This window comes from Labrus bergylta, chromosome 1 (genome assembly GCF_963930695.1).
Source record: "Labrus bergylta chromosome 1, fLabBer1.1, whole genome shotgun sequence".
Taxonomy (NCBI): domain Eukaryota; kingdom Metazoa; phylum Chordata; class Actinopteri; order Labriformes; family Labridae; genus Labrus; species Labrus bergylta.
Genome location: NC_089195.1, coordinates 34,143,026 through 34,163,342, shown reverse-complemented (window position 1 = coordinate 34,163,342; position 20,317 = coordinate 34,143,026). Strand labels below are relative to the sequence as shown.

The following is a 20,317-nucleotide window of genomic DNA, read 5'->3' as shown; positions in this document are numbered from 1 at the left end:
ATCTTTCCACAAATCCCCCTGACGTGTGTGTGTGTGTGTGTGTGTGCGCTGCTTCACCGGGGCTAGGGGGCGCCACAGCCCCATCACAAATCAGTCTAGCCCCGGTGAAGCCTCTTCAAGTAGGTCTGCTTTTATTTTGAAAAAAAAAGAGAACTTATTCAAGGCACCCTGTCATTTTGGTGACGTCCCCCTCAACACCGGGAGAAACAAATCCAGGTGCCGTCCCCAGCCAGGAGCGTGGTGCTGGTCTGTCTCGGGCTTTGCTGGTCCCCCAAACAGGAAGACTCCATTCCAGGAAGTTATGAAGGCGGGGATGAGGGTTTCAGTCGGAGAGATGTGTGGCAGGATGTGGAGAAGCGTTGTCCATGGTTACCAACAGTTTTAGATTTTACACACAAAAGATCAAATAAATCCACAACGACACGTCAACTTTTTATGAGTTTTTATTTATTTATTTATTTGATTTTTAGGTGTTTTGTTGTTGTTTTTTCTCCAAAAAAATCCTGAGGTATTCACAATATAATGGCATTTATTCTGTTTGAAATGAGACTCATGAGAGGGGGGGAGGGGGACAAAATACAGCCAAAAAAAACAAACAAACAAACAAAATGTAAAATCAAAGAAACAGGCAGTAAAGCTGAGTCGACTGATACAACCATCGAGACGTTGTATCCATGGTGACGTACATACAAGAAGCGTTTGAACCGACTGAAATCAGAGCGACCACTGCTGCCCTGAATCGACACGAGCGAAGTCGTGCAGACTCAGAAGTGAAAAAAAAAAAAAAATTGAAACTAAAATCCTCAAATGAAACGTAGAGGCGGGCGGCGCCGCCTCCATTACTGGGAGTTCAGATTCCTAATGAGCCAATCAGTCTGCGAGAATACTTCAAAATAAAAAAAACAAAAAACGGATGTCGCCAGCGCTGAAGCCGGCGTTCAGAGTTTGGCTGTGAGTTATAGACACAGCAGGCGAGCTCAGAAAACATCATGCTGTTTGTTTGTGGGGCTCGTCGTCTCAAAGGGTAAACAATGACCACGATCATGACGTCACAGTGAAGCGTGAAACAGCTCGCCGTCCTGTGATGTAAATGTTCTATTTTGAACCGGTTACATTAATATGACACTTTGTGTTACACTGATCAAATGCTGATGAGAAACGACTCCTCCTCCTACGTCCTGTTTGCCCTCTTTCAAAATAAAATACATTTCAAAATAAAACAAAAAAACAAAAACGTACAAATGACCAATAAATAAATACCAGTGAGAAAAATACACTGTAGAATCATTTCCTTGCTCTGCGTCACAGATCTACGATTGATTAAATATCTGCTGTGACTAAAGAAAATAAAGGAAAACACTCGATATTCTCCTCGCCGCACGACAACCGGCGACACAAAAACAAAAACACACAAAAACCCAACACAAGTGCAACATCCGTCACGACAGCCTCAGAACAAAAACATCGCTCTGCCGTCCGACCAATCAGCTCTCGACTACAGCATCAGACAAACCAGAGCGATAGTAATCATGAAGTCAAATAAAAAGTGGGCGGGGTTTGTGAGGCGGGGGGGAGGAGTTAAATAACAGCACACAATCTGCGACCCAACGAGAGATCGATCGAAAGGAAAACATTAAAATAAAGATAAAAATCATAAAAAAATACTTTTACAAGTTCAGCTCGGAGGTGATCTTAACGTGGCGACGCAAACCGGCTGGAGAGAGGATGGCGAGCGCTCCTCCTCGCCAGGTTGAGACTAAACCTGCGTCCAGCTCTCGGCGCGCTCTCCGAATGCCACACGTTTATTTTCTTTGTTCAATTTGGTGTCAACTTTGCCCTGAAGAATAATAATAATAATAATAATAATAATAATCATAGTAATAAAAACAACAAAATAAAAGCTAGTAATAATAATCACCATCAATAAAGACTTTTGGTACACAAAATAAACATCACGCACGCCGCTCAGCTGACTGAAAAACACACACGACGGGGAAACAGGACTTTTCTTCTTCTTTTCAAACACTGTCCGCTGATAAAGACACAGCTCCGCCTCGCACTCCTCCTCGTTTAGCTCGCGGTCCAAAGTGAAAAACAACAAAACAAAAATAATAATAAAGGCAGAAAAAGAATCGAGTCTTCTCCTAAGAACACAAACGTACGACTACAAGTGTAGAAATCATAAATAAGGATAAAGTTTTGTGCATCCATCCCCGCCCGAACCGACCGACCGACGTCATGGAAGAATAAAAACTAAAAAAAACCCACAAAAACAATGGCGGGTAACCGTGACGATAACATGCAGCTGATATACTTTACAGCATTGATCTGTATCTCCCCCAAAAACTACAAATCCCAGTCTAACCCTCACCCCCCCCTCCCCCCTCCCCGACCCAAATACAATCCTTAAATATTTGTCAGCTCATTCAAAACACATCTCTTGCTCCGTCCTCTCTCTCTCTCTCTCTCTCTCTCTCTCTCTCTCTCTCTGTGAAGTAGCAGAAGGCGGCGAGGTGACGTCAGAGTCTCACCGCCGGGAGGAGGGAACGCGCGCTGTCGCCAACGATAAATCTGTGTATGTACACGAGGCGTTTTCCCACCCCAAGCAAGCTGACATGCTTTGAATGACTGCATAGTGAAAATGATATTTGGTTTACTTACAGATGGGTTTACATCGTACACACACACACGTGCACGCACGCACACACACACACTCCCCCGCTCGGTGTCGAGGCACAGCGCAGGTACACGCTGCACGCTGTTTTTTTATACACCTGACGAGCTAATATACACATAAAGCCACTAACGGCGGAGCAAGCATGGCTGTGCAGCACGGCTGTCACCATGTTGGATTTTTAAACTTTGATACACTTCTGGGCACCTGATGTTACCACGGCAACAGCACCCAATGATTTGTTAAATTTCTTGTTTTTATCCTCGAAACCTGCAAGTGAACTCGTGTAAATCGCACAAACACATATGCAGCATTCGTACGATTTAGACGCCGCTCGATGTTCCTCTCGCTGCAGCTCGCCGTTCAAAACACGACTGAAGATCTGACATGTTTTTGTTTTTTTTAAAAAAGGTTAAGAACTTGGCGATGACGTCAAATCTGAAAATATGAGACGTTTTTAAAAGACATGGCGTCCAAAAGTATCAAAGTATCCACAGTGTAGACAACCTTACTGTGCAGAATGGGTTTATACATCAGGGGGTGTGTGTGTGTGTGTGTGTGTGTGTGTGTGTGTGTAGGTACACACACACACGTTTCTGACAGTCGTTTGTAGCAGGTTTCACACCTGGTCAGACCTGATGGCGTTCAGAGGTGTAGCGTGCCAGAGTCTCTGAAATCAGGTTGTGTTTTTTTTGGATGGAATAATCAGAACGGCCGAGCAGGTGTGTGTGTGTGTGTGTGTGTGTGTGTGTGTACACTACACACAAGCTTATTAAGAGAGAACCTGGACAGCAGGAGAACAGATCCACACAGAGAGTTTGAACACAGGACGTTGTGGTGAGAGTGTGGCGTGCGTGTGTTTAACCACACCATCTAGAGCACCTCAGGCTGCGGTTGTCGTGCAGCACACCTGATGGATTCTGGAGGATGAATCAGGTGAAGGTGATATCTGAGCTAACGGAGCTGTGTGCCAACGCACGCTCACATACATCTGGGATGGGGGCGGAGCCTGTACCATGAAGTGACATGAGCTTCTCCAGTCTGGTCCTCTATTCATTACCGTACACTGCAGGGCGCACTGAACCGCAGGGTGTACGACCCCCGATCACCGGAAACACGACGCCATCGTTCAGAAATATTTACAAAAAACAGACACAAATATTTTTATATCCCGTACGTATGATGTCATCATTTAGAGTAACAGTTACTACTTTAATATAAACTTCCTGAGTAACTCTCAGTCTGTGTTGACTTTGGCGCCCCCTTGTGGACAAAATATAAAATCTCCTTACAGACTTGTACTACACTATAAGGATTATATTCTCTATCTGTATTTTAGAGTTTGAGTATTTTATGACAGTAACAGTCGTTACAGTTCACTGCTCCTCTGTATGAGCGTGTGATGAATACTAATGTTGACTCTTGATTATTAAAGCTGCTCATCAATATGTTCTAGCTGACTGAATCCATGATTTTAACTGCTTTAAAAAAAGAAGAGCGAACTGTTTATACACATTAAATTCAGTTTACTCTATCAGGAAAATATATATTTACACTTCTGAATAATAAAGAAGAGGATGATTTTCTCTGGTTCTACTCTTTAAAGGTTTGTGTTTGACTCAACACAACATTTCTCCTAGCTTCAAAATAAATTCTCATGTACAGAAGGTCTGCAGAGAATAAAACAAAAAAGATACAGTATTTTTTTAGACTGTGAAAAACAAAAGTTCAAGCAGCTCCGTGTTTGTTCGATGGCTGATCAGGTAATCACTAAATCAGTTCCTCTTTAAGCAGAATGAATGTTACCTGTAGAGAATATACGCATATAGAGACGCTGATTTATGACAATCTAGAGCGGTTCTTTAATCTGATAGGAGCTGTTTAAAATCTTTGTGGCAGAAGAGAGACGTCGCTAAGTTTACTATTTTAGGGGAATGAATCAGCTTGACCTTTACTTTGAAAGCTTCTTGGCTAAATGATCGTTTAACTTGATGAGTTCACACACGACAACACTGAAAGCTGGATTAATATACGAGTTAACGGAGTGAGAGGAGAACGAGGTGTGTGAGGCCGGTCATCGAGGATCTCTCATGCTCAGCAGTTTATCAACATTGGGCAGAAACCAGAGAGCACGACTGAGTCACTTCCTGCTACAGGCTCAGGGCGAGCGGGACGAGGGGCTGGCTGGTTTTTGTAGTGTGTCCCTCTGCATAGTATGACACACACACACACACACACACACACACACACAGGACGCTGCTCTAATACACACCAGCTATAAAGATAATGTCAATAACAATAACAACAACGCTCGCTCGTGTTTCCGCTGAGTCGTAGACGCCTTTGGTGTGAAGTGTGGAGGTTGTCCAGCTTGCAGGCGCCCTGTGGACGGATGGAGGGTGGACGGAGTAAAAGATGGACGTGATCAACAGAATCTGGACGGACAGACTGCCCCTCTAATCTCCTCTACGGCGTGCAGCGCTGAAATGATGACGTACACGTGGAGCTGAGGTGACTTCTATAGATTTTGTGTGTTAGTACTTCTAATCTATGGCTCCACCTCTCACTTGCTCTCCCTGCCCTCGTCAGACTTGCTCTTCTGTATTTGGTGTTGACTTTGCATTATTTGACTTATTTGGCTTTTTAAAGAAAGAAAAAAAAAAAAGAGTAAAGTATTTGTCCTTTGGGGAAAAGAAGAGACAGCAGCGTCTAAAGCGATCAAAAAAGTAGCAGCAGTAGCAATGTAAATAAATAACATTGTTTGAACAAAACAGTACACATCATAAACACCACACGCTAACTCGCTAATATGCTAACTCGCTAAAGTCATAATTGGCAGATCGGTGAGACACCATGAAAGCTTTTTACAGAACCCAGCTATTCTCAGAGCTCAGCGCTCCTCCTGTTTGCTTCCTGGCACATTTCACTTCCACTTCTCCGCTCTCTTTAAACTTCTCTTTTAACTTCCGCTCACACTTTCTGAACACTCCCTCTCTTCCTCCCTCGCTCCTCGTCTCTCTTAACGTTTCATCTCCTCTCATCCTTTCCTCCGTCTCAACAACATTCATGAATCTCTCTCTCTTCCTCTGACACTTAACAGTTTCCTCTCTCTCTCTGCAGTCCTCACTTCTTCTCTGTGTCTAGCAGTGATTTGGTTTCTGTGCGTGATGGGACTGGAGTCTGCACTACAGGCAGGCTTTGGCTGTGGGGAGGCAGGAGGACTGGAGTCAGTCAGTCTCTGGAGACCTGCGCTCATTAAACACATCTCTACATACCCAGCAGACACAAAGATCTTCTACTTCAGGGGTCTCAAAGTCACCTTACCAGGGGCCCCCCCTTCCTTGTAGGGATGCTGCTACCTGAACTCACTTCTCTCTTGTGTTTAAGCCTGCTCCACACGGCGGGTGGAAAGAAGCTAAAGTCAGACTTGATTCTGTCTGAAATCAGCAGATCAATGTCTCTAAAGGTGACCTGTGCTCCAGCTGTATCAGGAGAGACTAAACGTTTTTGTGTTTCTAAAGAGACGTTTTGTTGTCGGGTTGACTCGACTGAATATATAATGTGCTGACTCATGGTCAGTAGGTATCGTTACAAGAAGTGAGTTAATCATCAGAGCGCTTGTTAGCAAAGATTTGGGGAGTTTCTTTTTCACTTTAAATTTGAAGTAGACATTTTTAAAGTTTCTAAAGATCGGCCACTTTTTGCTTTTGCACAGAATATAAATGCAATCACAACCAGGTGAGGAAATGTTCACGAGTAGAATCAATAATGAAAGTATGAGACATTTTGGAAAGGATGTGTAATGGATGTGAGTCGGATCAGACCCCTGAGTTTTTCATTTGAGACCCCTGCTGCAGCTCCTAAAAACACCACAACATGCTTCATCATCATCATTTCTAAGCAGCACTAAACCTCTCGGCCTCCTCCACCTCTAACATCAACCTACACGCAGCCTTTGGTCTGGAAACGCTGTGGAGCGCTACGTAAACACAGAACAGCAGAAGAAGACGGACGGAGAGGAAGAGGTAGACGGACAGAGGGGGGGGAGTAAAGACGTGCTCCACAGGAAATAAGATCTACCAGCGTTTATACTCTCTGTACACGATCAACTTCTCCTCCTTTCCCTTCTCAATAAAATCTCCACCTGCTCTCCTCTTGACCTTTGACCTTTCTCTGGTTTTCACACCATCAACGGTTATCACACCTCACTCTTCTTCTACATTCTCGTCTTTTCCGCCGCAAACTTCTAGGACGAGTCGCCCTCCTTCTCTCTAATCACTCTTTTAGTTCATCTTAGTCCCTCTGAATAAAAACAAAAACATGGACGATAACTCTACAGAGCTAGATGCAACGATGCTAATTTTTTTGGGATTATTTTTCATTGTGTTTTTTTTTCTCTGAATATGCAGCTTCTACATACATTAATGTGTGTTTATAATATCATATATAAGTTAATGTGGGTTATGATTTATTACATGTTTAACAGATTCAAGCTCCTGTGAGGATCTTTCAGTTTGGCGCCCCCCGGTGGACAAAAGGGGTACATATTGTGTTGTCAGCGATCATGTCCTGTACATGTGTAGGTTGTGTTTTCTGGTAAATAAAAATCCTGCAGCTTTCATTGAGCAGTCAGTGAATCAGTCCTTGTTGATGTTAACTGGGGAAAATGTCATAAAAAGGCTGTTTTTTTTTCAGCGTGCTGTAAATCGTCTTGCCTCGCACCAAACAAGTGGCAGCGGTTACAGCCGTTCATCTATGTTGTCGATCAAAGCCTCCTTTGATTTTCATTTATTTCAGTCTCTTTTATAACTTCCTCACAGGAGCTTTAATATTCTGTGTGTGTGTGTGTGTGTTAGCGATTTATTATTATTATCTCACTAACAACCAGCGACTGTGTACCACACACACACACACACTCGCTCAGGATCACACACACACATACAGCCTGAGAGTGTGTGATAGTAGAAACACCTGAAGAGTCATAATTGCACCCAGACAGTGTCGTGTCCTCCTCCACGGCTTTTATGTACAAGAGCTTCCTGTTTTTACTAAACGTAGCAGACGCTTCGTTCCAGTGTGTAGTGACTACTCTGTCGACTGATCCAACGGCGTGGATCAATGCTGGAGACGGACGTGTAGGTGAAAGACTAACGGATGTGGATGAAATGTAGAAACACACACACACACACACACACACACACACACACACACACACACACACACACACACAGCGAGGCGAGTCGCGTGTAGAGAATGAAGCTAGCTACAGAGTGCACCCTTCACTACCCCGTCCATCCCGTGTCTGTCTGTCCAGATTCAACACAAAGACAAAAAACATCCATCAGTCCGTCTCTCCGTCAATCACTCCATCCGCCCGTCCAGACTCCTCCCCCTCCTCTGTGGGCTCTTCGGGTTCTCCGGTGGACAGATGGACAGGCGGGCTCTTTAACGCTAACACTAGGCTTAGCTGCTAACGCTGGGCTAGACTAGGACAGACTGGAGTCTGGGGTTTCAGCAAAGCCACAAGCTAGGCTAGTCTAGCGTCTGGCTAAGCTAGCGTCGGGCTGAGCTAGGCTACCTACTGAAGAGCGAGTGGAGCTGGTGCTGATGGCTGTAACACTGGCTGCTGCGAGGCGACTCGGTGCGATCCATCACCGTCTGGAACCAACCGGCCACGTCCACCTCCAGCACCTCGTAACGACGGATGAAACTGTGCTCCTGGACGAGGGGGGGGGGGGGGGGGGGGGGGGACGTTTAGTTAAATTTGGTCATTAGGATATTTGAACTCCAACAACATTTATGTTAGTCGTTTAAAACGGTGTCTTACCAGCAGCGTGTGGTATTTTGGCCGTTTTCTGTGATCCTTTGTGAGGCTGTGGGAGAACAAGAGCACAATGTGAAGCTGCATGTAACCACGGTAACCGTATAAATAAATGTATATAATGTTGTTGTATTGTAAAACTTAAATAAAATGTACTCTAAGCTAGCGTAGCTCACACGTTCAGGTACTAAATGTGATGTCACTGGCAGCCAACCAGCCTGAGGGTAAGCACGCTGTGGGACAACTTTACTTAGGGTGAGTGCGCCCTAAAAGTCCAGAGAGGAGGATCAATGCCCCCCACCCTCCAGGTCTGGGTCTTATTCCAGGTGAAGTGGGACCCTCAGGTTTCTGCCTGGACTGTGGAGCGAAACTCGTACTCACCAGTCTTTGACGAAGGACTGGAAGTCGAGGGAGAAGCCCATGCCGAGGGGCAGCAGAGGAGGGTCTTCCTGCAGCACTTTGGTCAGAACCTCAAAGTCTGTCTTGCAGTTCTTGTAGGGAAACTGTCCCGTGGCCAGCTCCACCTGAAGGACAAAAACCGTCAACCACAAAGATTTCACTACTTTTAAATAATGAGAAACTTAAGAGACTATAAATCTGACTGTAAGTTTTGTCAGTAGCTTCACTTTTATGCTCAAACTATCAGACTATTTGCAACATGTTCCCTCGTTAAATGAGGAAGAAACACAGACTTTTATTTTGAAATGGAGCTGCTGAGGTTCTGTACATTAGCTCTACATTAAAGGATGATTCTACATCTATCCTTGTCTGACTCTGAGACCGTGTGTGCTTTGTGAGTGATTCTGAAAGAATGAATGAAATGTTACCAGAGAGATGCCGAGGCTCCACACGTCTGCTCTGATGTCGTAGTCAGGTTTGGTGGGGTCTGGAGGGTCTATTCTCTCCGGCTGCAAGAACACAAACAAACACTTGAAACAATGCGACCTGATAGAACACAGCGAAGGAAAGAAATGTTTTAACGTCCCAGACGAGTCTTAGTGGACCCTCAGCAAGCCAGTATATCAGCACTTTCCAGCTCCGTGCACTGAGCTCATGATGCTGACATGTTCCTCTGTTCATGTAGAGTTTATCATGTTCTCACAATAAATAATAATTGAACCATAATTCAACATCTGGTTTCTTTAAATTTCACTCTGGAGCAAAAATCAGCTTTTAAACTTGAACATTTTGAACAACATTTTTAGTCATATCGGCCGGGACTAGATCAACCAGAGAAGATGTTTGTGGTGTTGTGAGGGCAGATTGCGTGGGGTCTCCCTCACCGCCATGTAGGCTGCACAGCCGGCGCTGCGGGTCTTGGCCTTGGAGTCGACGAGGCGTCCGCTGATGCCGAAGTCGCAGAGTTTGATCTGACCTTTATCGTCCAGGAGGATGTTGGAGGGCTTGACGTCCCGATGGATGACACCGTGTTTCTCTTTCAGGTACAGCAACGCCTTCACGATCTGCATCAAGACACAAGCAAGTGAAGAATGTGACACACAAGCAAGCTGTGTGTGTGTGTGTGTGTGTGTGTGTGTGTGTGTGTGTGTGTGTGTGTGTGTGTGTCCTTCCACTTACTGCTACTGTCATCTTTCCAAGGATTCGCTCTGGGATGGGGCCCTGGATTCTTTTCTTCAGCTTCTCAGCACACGTTCCCATCAGCTCCATGGCGATAAATACATCCGTCTGTACGAAATCACACACACACACACACGCACACACACATTGTCCTTTTATCAACTTCATTCAGGGGCAACCAAAAGAAATCTACTCAAATACAAAGCGCCACAGTATATAAACGTCCCTCTCCCCCCTCGAATTGGCTTGAGGTGAATTCTCCTGAGAGTATCCTGCTGTGTTCTCACATCAGACCACTCAGACTTACTACACTGTAACGTCTTAAAGGGACACTCACGTTAGTAACTATGGCCCCGTAGCACTGGATGATGTACGGGCAGTCGTGACTCTTCAGCACCACATCCAGGTCCATGAGAATCCGCTTGTTCTCGTCCTTGTTTCCTGTACGACGCATTTGCTGGTGACACACAAACAAAAAAGTATCTTAAGATTAGAGAAAGGGATTGAACGTTTTAAAGATGCAGTTTGATAGGATGGTGTGTTTAGAAACATGTAGGAAACCACAGACTCCTCTGGTGAGCTCATTGACTTCCTAATTCTTTAACAGCCCATAATTAAGTCTTCTCTTAAACAGGAGGGTGGTTATGTGGGTCATTAGTGTCACTGTGTTGGTAAATAAGACACAATCAAAAGCACAGCAGAAATCAGTGAGCTCAACCGAGCGGAGGTTTAAGCTCCTGCTGGATTTAAAAAGGATGTAAATGGATGTTTCCTTCTTGTGTTTATCGTTCAGACTTGTTAACATGTTTTTAAAATAGATCCACATGTTACAAATTGTTTCTCTGAGAGGTTTTAACTCGATGCAAGTTAAGGAGACTGGAGTCATTTAAGATCATCTCTGCAACGTGTCTGCGCCAAACCTCTTCTGAGTACAATTTCAAAACGTTTGTTACTTTGATAACTTTTAATAACGCCTGCTTTAAAACCATACAATCTGTGTTTGTTTACATTCGATAGCAGTTAAAGGAACCAAAGAAACTACAGATCTACAGTTCTGTTTTTAACAAAAAGCTACTGCGAATAAAAAGAGATGGGCAATTTGCTTTACAGCAGGAGTGACAAGGTAGAGCGTCGTTAATTTAAAAAAACAGAGAAACAAAGAATAAAGACAATGTTTCTGATTGCTTTAAAGCGCTTAGTGTTTCCTGAGGTCGGGTTTGAACCCATAGCAGATGTGACGAGGAACACAGCCTCCATACATGGGGCGTGCAACAGAACCACCAGACTATCAGGCAGTAAAAAAAAGATGAAGATTTGTGCACCAGCGCTGTCTGCAGACTAGAAATTTAAAAAAAGAAGACTCAGTTATGGCGCTCAGGAGTTCATTTTTTGTTTCTGTATTAATAAAACAGCTTTCAAAGTTTTGTATTTTACACTCTCTCCACAAACACGAGCAGATCAGCATCATTTATTTTGAAAAGGACTCAATAAACAACACATTTGAGGAGTGGAGAACTAGATCATTTGATCGTCTTACATTGAAACTAGGGAGAAGATAAAGATAAAGATAAACTTTATTGATCCCCTGTGGGGGAAATTTGTGCATTAAAAGGAAGAAAAGGATAAAAATAATTTAATTTGTGTTTCTTTGTTTCTTTGGGTTTTTTGTTCATTTATGTCAATTGTTAGTTACTGAAGAAATGTTGTGAAATGTTTGTGTAGTGTGAAAAGAATAATCTATAATATGAATTTGTAAAATGTATTGTCACAATAGAAACTGCAGACCCCAGGACGAATAGCTTCTCGCTATGCTGAAGCTAATGGGGATCCAAATAAAACAAACAAACAAAATGGGGGCACATTAAAAAGATATGGATGAATGTGTTGTGTTGCTGGAGGCTCTTACTTTGACAGCGATGACATGGCCGGTCTTCTTGAACCGCACTTTGAAAACCTGTCCACACGTTCCACTGCCGATCTCGCCCTCACTGATCAGGTCGGTCACCTCTGCTGGATACCGCTGTGGACCAACACAAACACACAGAACAGAAGTTTGAGAGATTCCTCCTGGACAAAATGTAAATACTTTGACAAAATGAAACTTCAGAGCATCGTGAGGCCTCTGGGTAATTTACTGACAAACGTCTAGATACGTATTTAAGCTGCTCCACGGTCTGAAAACAGCAGCACACAGCAGGGAGACTTATTATGATCCTGCTTAGTTTAAATCAAATCAGTGATGACGCTGGGAGTGCATGTGTGACGTCAGTGAGCTTCCCCTCTGGGCTAACGAGAGGAAATGAAGACAATCTGAAGAGCAGCAATGACTCAAATTCATTCTTTGAAGCATCTTCAGACCCGGACTGGTACTGACTGTGATACTGGACCAGAAGGCTGGAGGAGGAGGGAAGACATAAATAGACTGAAGGCAGATTTCAGTCGCCTTCATCTTATCGCGGTCAACAGAAAGATGTGAGGGCGTTCTGATGTTTTTAATGACAGAGATTCTCTGCTCAAGGACACCTAAGCAGGTCGGGTGTTTGCTGGTTTAATAAACGTTTCTCACCTTACCGGCCTCGCTGCTTTAACAACCAACGTGAAATACTACATGTTTTGTCTTTGAAGATTGAGAAGAACAAAAGTAAAAAAGAAAAATAAAGATTTTTTTTTTACAAACACAAACAATCTATTAAAACAGGAAAATAAGAAATTCAGAATCAGGATCCTTAAAATGTCTTCTAGTAGCCCCTGAAACTTTACTTACTCACACATGTCCCTCTCAGTGTGAAGTTGGCTGGCATAGTCTCACCTAACGTCTAAAAGCACATCCTACCTGACCGTCGATCTTCAGGTAACCCGTCTGCTTCATGATCTCCTGCAGTTTCTGGTCGATCTCTGCACTGCAGGGAGAAAATAAAAAAAAAAACCAAAATGTGAGGGAGGGGAAAATGCTGTCAGGACGATGTTTGAGAGAGATTCCTGACTCACTGACGGGTGCTGTGTGTTTGTTCTTTTACGCATGTTCTGCCCACACTCTCTGCATAGGCATCCATGATGACCAAAAATAACCTCCTCTTCTTGAAATGACCCTTCATCCTGCTCACTCCACTTTGTCTGTGTTACTGCGCTGTCTTCATGTTTTATCAGGTATGTGTTTATCCTGTTCTGTATTCATTTTCAAACCAGACTCATATGGACTCAGATGTTCCTCAGCACGTGTCCACTTACTTCTCTAGGCTCTTCTGCAGGCCGTACGGCGGCGTGGGCAGGGTGAGCATGTGTCGCGGGCGGCTGGGGTAGGGATGGTGCTGAGGCGAGCTCTCTGAAGACGACGAGCGGCTGCCTCCATCGTTGGCCAGGGGCAGCTGGAGCGCTGTGGTGGAGACACATGACATGTTAGACACAAAAGGACAGACCGGAGGATAGTAAACTATTCACAGCAGAGGCCAGCATGCCAGCAGGGAGCCATGTTTATTCATGAATTCACTGACTAACTGATTTAAAAACTGCTGTACACCAAATGAGAGAGTGACCATGTTTATCAGCTTTGTCTGACGTCTTCACTCTTCTTTGACTTTTTTGTTACAGCCCTTGTTTTGATTCACTGATGTTCTGATCTAACGTTAAAAACAAACAGGACAGTTATCTCAGAGTGAAAATGCAACACCAGAGAGAGAGACAGCTCGGAGTTAGACCACAGCTCATTCTTTAAAGAATAACTATGATTAGTTTAGCACAGCCATTTGTTTCATCAGTAATGATAGCATGTACTCGCCAAAAGAGACGCGTCACAGGAAGGTAATCCCTCACTGTTTAGGAAATGACTCTAGCCATGTAGCGTTGCAACAAAAGCCGGCATCATTACGACTTTCTACTTAAAGGTTGCATCCATAGCGCCGCACTTTGGTGTCCCAGTGTGTGCTCTCACATCGTGGGAAGGCGTGGCAGAAGAACAAGGAGAGTTCTTGCCGGCTCTGACGTTGCACACTGCCACCGTCTCCCCCTTGTTACACCTCGTCACCTCAGATGACGGCTCGGCAATGACTTTGCTCCACCATTCCACCTTGATGTGTCATACATTGCAGACGAGTTATAACAGAGGTGTAAATATCCCGTCATGAACTGGCAACATGCATCGATCAGCCATAACATCAGGACCACTCACAGGTGAAGTGAATATCACCTTTCATCAGGTGGGAAGTGTTAGGCAGCACGTGAACTTTTTTTAGTCCTCAGAGTTGGAAGCAGGAAAAATGGGCGAGGGTAAGGATGTGTGCGACTTTGACACGGGCCAAACTGTGACAGCTAGATGACATGAGTCAAAGCAAATATTAAACTGGCTGTTTCCCAGTCTGCAGTGGTCCGTCACCAAAAGGAAGGAAAGCCAGTAAACCGGGGACAGGGTCTAAACCAAACCAAGTAATGCCATGTGGGGAGCAAAGGCTGGTCTGTGTGGTCTGATCCAACAGAAGAGGTAACCATGCCGACCTCTGTCCACCGCCTAAAAAACGCCTGAAAACTAGACCACAGAGCGATGGAAGAAGCCCTGGAGGGAATGCGACAATCCGTTCAAGGTGTTGACTCGGCCTCCAAGTCCTCCAGATCAGAATCCAATCAGGCCCCTGTGTGAAGTGCTGGACGACAAGTCTGATCCACCTCAGGACTTTACAGTACTTTAAGGATACCACAGCACACCTGCACAGGTCTGCTGGAGTCCATTTCTCGTAAGGTCAGGGCTTTTTTTGGCCAACACAAAATTAGGCAGGTGGTCATGGTGTTATTGCTGATTGGTGAATCAACGGAGTCTGAACAGACAGGAAGTCAACACGGATCATTTCTTCTTCGGAGAGCTCAGATTATTTTGGTGAGTACAATCTTATCATAAGTGATGAAACTGATGGCCGGCAGGAACAAAAACAATCCCAAGTTTTAAAGAACACAGTCTGACAGTTTTATAAACACATTCTGATTAACGTCCATTCTATCTTTTATAACCCTGACGTGCCGACGGAACAGTCGCAGGTCCAGTTTACAACATGAGCAGCACTGAAATCCAAACGGAGGATGCAACATGCTCACAGTCTCGTTCAAACAGAGTTTCAAACATGCTTTATCTAGGACAAGTTAAAACAACTCTGACCTTGTAATATCGAGTGTGTGTGTGAGAAAGATTGACTTGTTATTAAAAGTAAATGTTGAAGTTGTGTTAGTACAAAAGTTTCATGCAACCGAAGACAAAAAGTCAGCAGCTCCAGAGACTTTCTAAGAGTGGAAATGTCTTCACATCAGAAATGTTTGGAAAAGTTCAAAACCAGATCCCAAAACATTTTGAGAGCCGAGAAGCTGTAATAACTATCATCAATGTTTTTGTTGCAGCAGGCTGGCTGCTCTGCTGTGAGCGACGGCAGGTGATTGTGTCCATGAGTCACCTGTAGATGGATCAGCCTGTAAGGGGAGAGTCGGTTAATGGAGGAGAAAGAGGAGTTAGTACGGAGAGGAAGGAGAGGCCCAGGCAGTGTTTGGCACAGATTGCATCTCCAAATTTCAGCTGGCTCCAGATGGACAGACGGGCAGACAGAGCAAAGGAGAGGGGGAGACACACAAACACTCATGAGGCGCTGCTGCAACACCTCCTGCTCACACAACGCTGCTGCAAAAGGAAGGAGGAGGAGGAGGAGGAGGAGGAGGAGAGGGATGCCAGAAGATGAATAACAGGCAAACGACATCAAACAGTCGGATGAGAGAGAGACTCAGAAATTCAGCCAAAACTGCAGAGCACAGACGAAGCTGGAAGTCAGACAGAGTACAGAGCCACACTCCTGCAGACGGACCAGTGGGGATGCTGGATTAGAGACCGTGTCAAACAAAAACACAACCCAAAAACATTGTGTCGTGCAGAAAAGCCACATGCACCGTGATTCTCTGCCTCCAGCAAAAAACAAAGGTTAATCGTCGGACACACGTCCACACACGCACGCACACCGACACTGCCCTGCCACTGGCACAGACGCACATACAGAGAGAGAGAGAGAGAGAGAGAGAGAGAGAGGAGGGGTGGAAAGAGGCAGAGATGATACGATTTGAAAGGTGTAAATAATCTTAAATATCAGGACTGGTGAGGGATGAATCTTTTGCGCTTTTTGTGATTTTTACTTAGTCGTAAACTTATCAGGCACTTGAAGGAGAAGACTAAAAAGTGAGATGGAAAAAACGTGAAATGAAAGAAAATACAATGTTTCAATGCTGGCATGTTAAAGCTTAAGTTTCTAAACTAAACCTGTTAAATTTATCCAACTTTGTCCGTTTTAGACTTCACAATCAGAAATACTTAAATACCCCCAGTGGAAAATCGGGAAACACCATCAGGTATTGGAAATTGAAGTAATTTAGTAGTTACGATAATTTAAGTATTGTAATACAGAGAAATCTGTTTATGAAACTGCCTGTGTTTTTCTCTGATAGGTTTGAAGGTGTTATGAGTGGAAGGTGGATGGGGGAGGATGGAGTTGGTTTGCGGGGGGGGAGGAAGAGAGGTGCAGTGGCAGAGAGAGCGATGGATTGAATGATACCTGCGCGCTGGGAAGGGGCTGGAGCAGGACTGAGCTGGATCACGATGACTAGACAGAGGAAAGAAAATATACACACACACGCTCATTACTTCAATGTTCTAATGAGACAGTCACACATGTGCACACACACACACACACACACACACACACGGCTGACAAGTACACACTGACTTTCAGGCTTGGAGATTTCTCCAGTTGTGGTAAATATTCGGCAATTAGTAATCGTGTACTTCTTAAGTTCCTCGTCTAAGTGGCCTAATTGTGTCCACTGTAACGACAACATTTGGAGAAGCATGACAAATTTATATTGTTTCTTTATTTTTGGCTCAGTGATGTCCTACAGCTGACTTTAGTTATTACAACGCTACGATATCTGTGCACATAACGCTGTACCCCTCTTCCAATATAACTCTGACCCCTAGTGTTTAAAATAAGTACTGCAGTCCAAATTCAAAACATTAGAGAGCTGTCCCCCCCCCCCCCCCTCCTCTCTAGAGTGGATGCTCACTCAGGTCACCATGTGGTGGACTCTGAAGCTTCAGTGTTTATCCAGCTCTGCATGGGTCTGTAAACCTTTCTGTGTTCTAACCTCTCTCCATTTTTCAAAAGCATCTCCAATATTGATCCTAGTTTGAGCACGTTTCTGCTCGTGGAGCTTATTAGAAACATGCAGAGGCTTTTTAGGTCGGGTACAATCACTTCTATCTGAACCACTTCTCTTGACCGCTTCCATCGCTGCAACACCTGTTGACCTGATAACTGCTCTCATATCTGACAAACCGAGGGGTGTCCAAAACGGCTGTGTGGGGGGGTCGCCTTAAACCGCCTACCTGCTCTGGTCCAAACAAATCCAGAGCATTCAGGAGCAGAATCTAAAGTTAGAAGGAGGACATACTGGCTGCTGCATTGCAGCCAGCACTTCAACATAGCATGACCCTTACCCAATAAACTTAATCAGGATAGCTGCAGACTGAAGAATTATTGGTGCAACAATTGAAAGTCTATACCCCAGAGGGATTATTAATATCCAGGTTTATATTCTCAATTTATAACCTGGCTTTGGTCTTTCCATCAGTAAGTTTATCACTGGAAAAAACTGTCACTCATTCACAGTCTTACAGACAGTCAATGTAATCAGAGAGAGAAAAAAGTACCAGTAAATAAGAAGTAAAGTAAGTTTCTGAATGTTTGCAGCAACAGTTATAATTTACTGTAACGCCAGAATTCTGTACAGTCCATTTTGGTTATTATTATTATTATATAATATAATTATTAATAATACAACTATATTAATAACTATTTATAATATAATTACTAATAATGTAATAACTATATTAATAACTAATTAGAATATAATTATGAGTATTATTGCTATTATCTTTGTAACGTTTCTTCTGTTTAAATCAAACAACTAACGGCTGCTAACGGCTGTCGAACGTTAGCCTTCATTTGAATTAGCTTTAAAAAGTAGCCTCAAAAAACAGTCAGTAATAACACATAACACATTATTAACACATTACATTAAACGACAGATACGTGTCGATAGATGGCACCTGTTTAATATTTAATGAAAAGACTGAATAACGACATCACATTTTGCAGACTGGAGGCTGGGCCTGCCACCGACTATCACTCAGCTAGCGTCGTTAGCATGTAGCGTGTTAGCACAGCAGGTTTGACAGGACGGGATCAGAGCTTCTGACGGGACGTGACTGGCAGCGAGATATTTCATGACAGTGGTTTGTACTTTTCATTATGTGCTTTACTAACCATATAAACAGCCCCGCTTCATAATAAGGTAATTTGACGGTGAGATCTACCGACCAAGCTGAGTCGGTGTTTGTTTATGTAGCTAGCCTGTTAGCATGTAGCTAGTAACACCCCCACTGCTACCCTCCGCCTCTCCGGCTGTTCTGGTCGTTACGAACCACCCCGGTTCTCCCCAGTTCTCCCCTCGGACACTCACTCGGCCTCGGACGGGATCTCTGCGGGCTCATGTCGATGTTGAGGTCGATTCTCCGGCGAGCTTCTTCATTCTCCTGCTTTAGTTTCTCCTCGATTCGCGACAGCCTCTGTTCCAGCGACGACATCTTGAAAAACTGAGCAGAGCAGCATGAAGATCCTGAGAGGAGCTCTCGATCCCCCTCTGTGGCCGGCAGTGTGTATACACACACACGTATACTAATACACACTAATACACACACACGTATACTAATACACACTAATACACACACACGTATACTAATACACACTAATACACACACACATATACTAATACACACTAATACACACACACGTATACTAATACACACTAATACACACACACATATTCTAATACACACTAATACACACACACATATTCTAATACACACTAATACACATATACTAATACACACTAATACACACACATATACACACTAATACACACACACATATACTAATACACACTAATACACACACATATATACTAATACACACTAATACACATATACTAATACACATATACTAATACACACTAATACACACACACATATACTAATACACACACACATATACTAATACACACTAATACACACACGTATACTAATACACACTAATACACACACACATATTCTAATTCACACTAATACACACACACATATACTAATACACACTAATACACACACACACACATATACTAATACACACACACATATACTAATACACACTAATACACACACACATATACTAATACACACTAATACACGCACACATATACTAATACACACTAATACACACACACATATACTAATACACACTAATACACACACACATATTCTAATACACACTAATACACATACTAATACACACTAATACACACACACATATACACACTAATACACACTAATACACACACACATATACTAATACACACTAATACACACACATATATACTAATACACACTAATACACACACACATTCTAATACACACTAATACACATATACTAATACACACTAATACACACACACATATACACACACATATATACTAATACACACTAATACACACACACATATACTAATACACACTAATACACACACACACATATACACACTAATACACACACACATATACTAATACACACTAATACACACACACACATATACACACTAATACACACACATATATACGAATACACACTAATACACACACACATATATACTAATACACACACACATATATACGAATACACACTAATACACACACACATATACTAATACACACTAATACACACACATATACACACTAATACACACACATATACAAACATATATACTAATACACACACACACATATACTAATACACACTAATACACACACATATACACACATATATACTAATACACACACACATATATACGAATACACACTAATACACACACACATATACTAATACACACTAATACACACACACATATACACACTAATACACACACATATACACACATATATACTAATACACACACACACATATACTAATACACACTAATACACACACACATATACTAATACACACACATATATACTAATACACACTAATACACACACATATACACACTAATACACACACACATATACTAATACATACACACACATATACACACACACATACTAATACACACACACACATATA

At 43.1% G+C, this 20,317-nt stretch overlaps 1 protein-coding gene across 2 annotated transcripts; it reads right to left on the bottom strand.

The window, feature by feature from the left end:
• Positions 1-427: 427 nt before the first annotated feature.
• Positions 428-18,780, bottom strand: map2k7 (mitogen-activated protein kinase kinase 7). Of its 2 annotated transcripts, XM_065959753.1 has the most exons (12): positions 18,609-18,780; positions 16,643-16,690; positions 13,302-13,446; positions 12,907-12,973; positions 11,980-12,093; positions 10,411-10,530; positions 10,074-10,181; positions 9,779-9,958; positions 9,323-9,403; positions 8,877-9,019; positions 8,502-8,547; positions 428-8,392 (listed from the first exon to the last, which is right to left on the bottom strand). In XM_065959753.1, the coding sequence occupies exons 1-12, from the start codon at positions 18,730-18,732 to the stop codon at positions 8,249-8,251; spliced, it is 1,320 nt and encodes a 439-aa protein (XP_065815825.1). In that variant the 5' UTR covers positions 18,733-18,780; the 3' UTR covers positions 428-8,248. The 2 variants fall into 2 exon arrangements, with proteins under 2 accessions (XP_065815825.1, XP_065815828.1); XM_065959756.1 differs by lacking the exon at positions 16,643-16,690 and having other exon boundaries at positions 18,609-18,779.
• Positions 18,781-20,317: the final 1,537 nt, after the last annotated feature.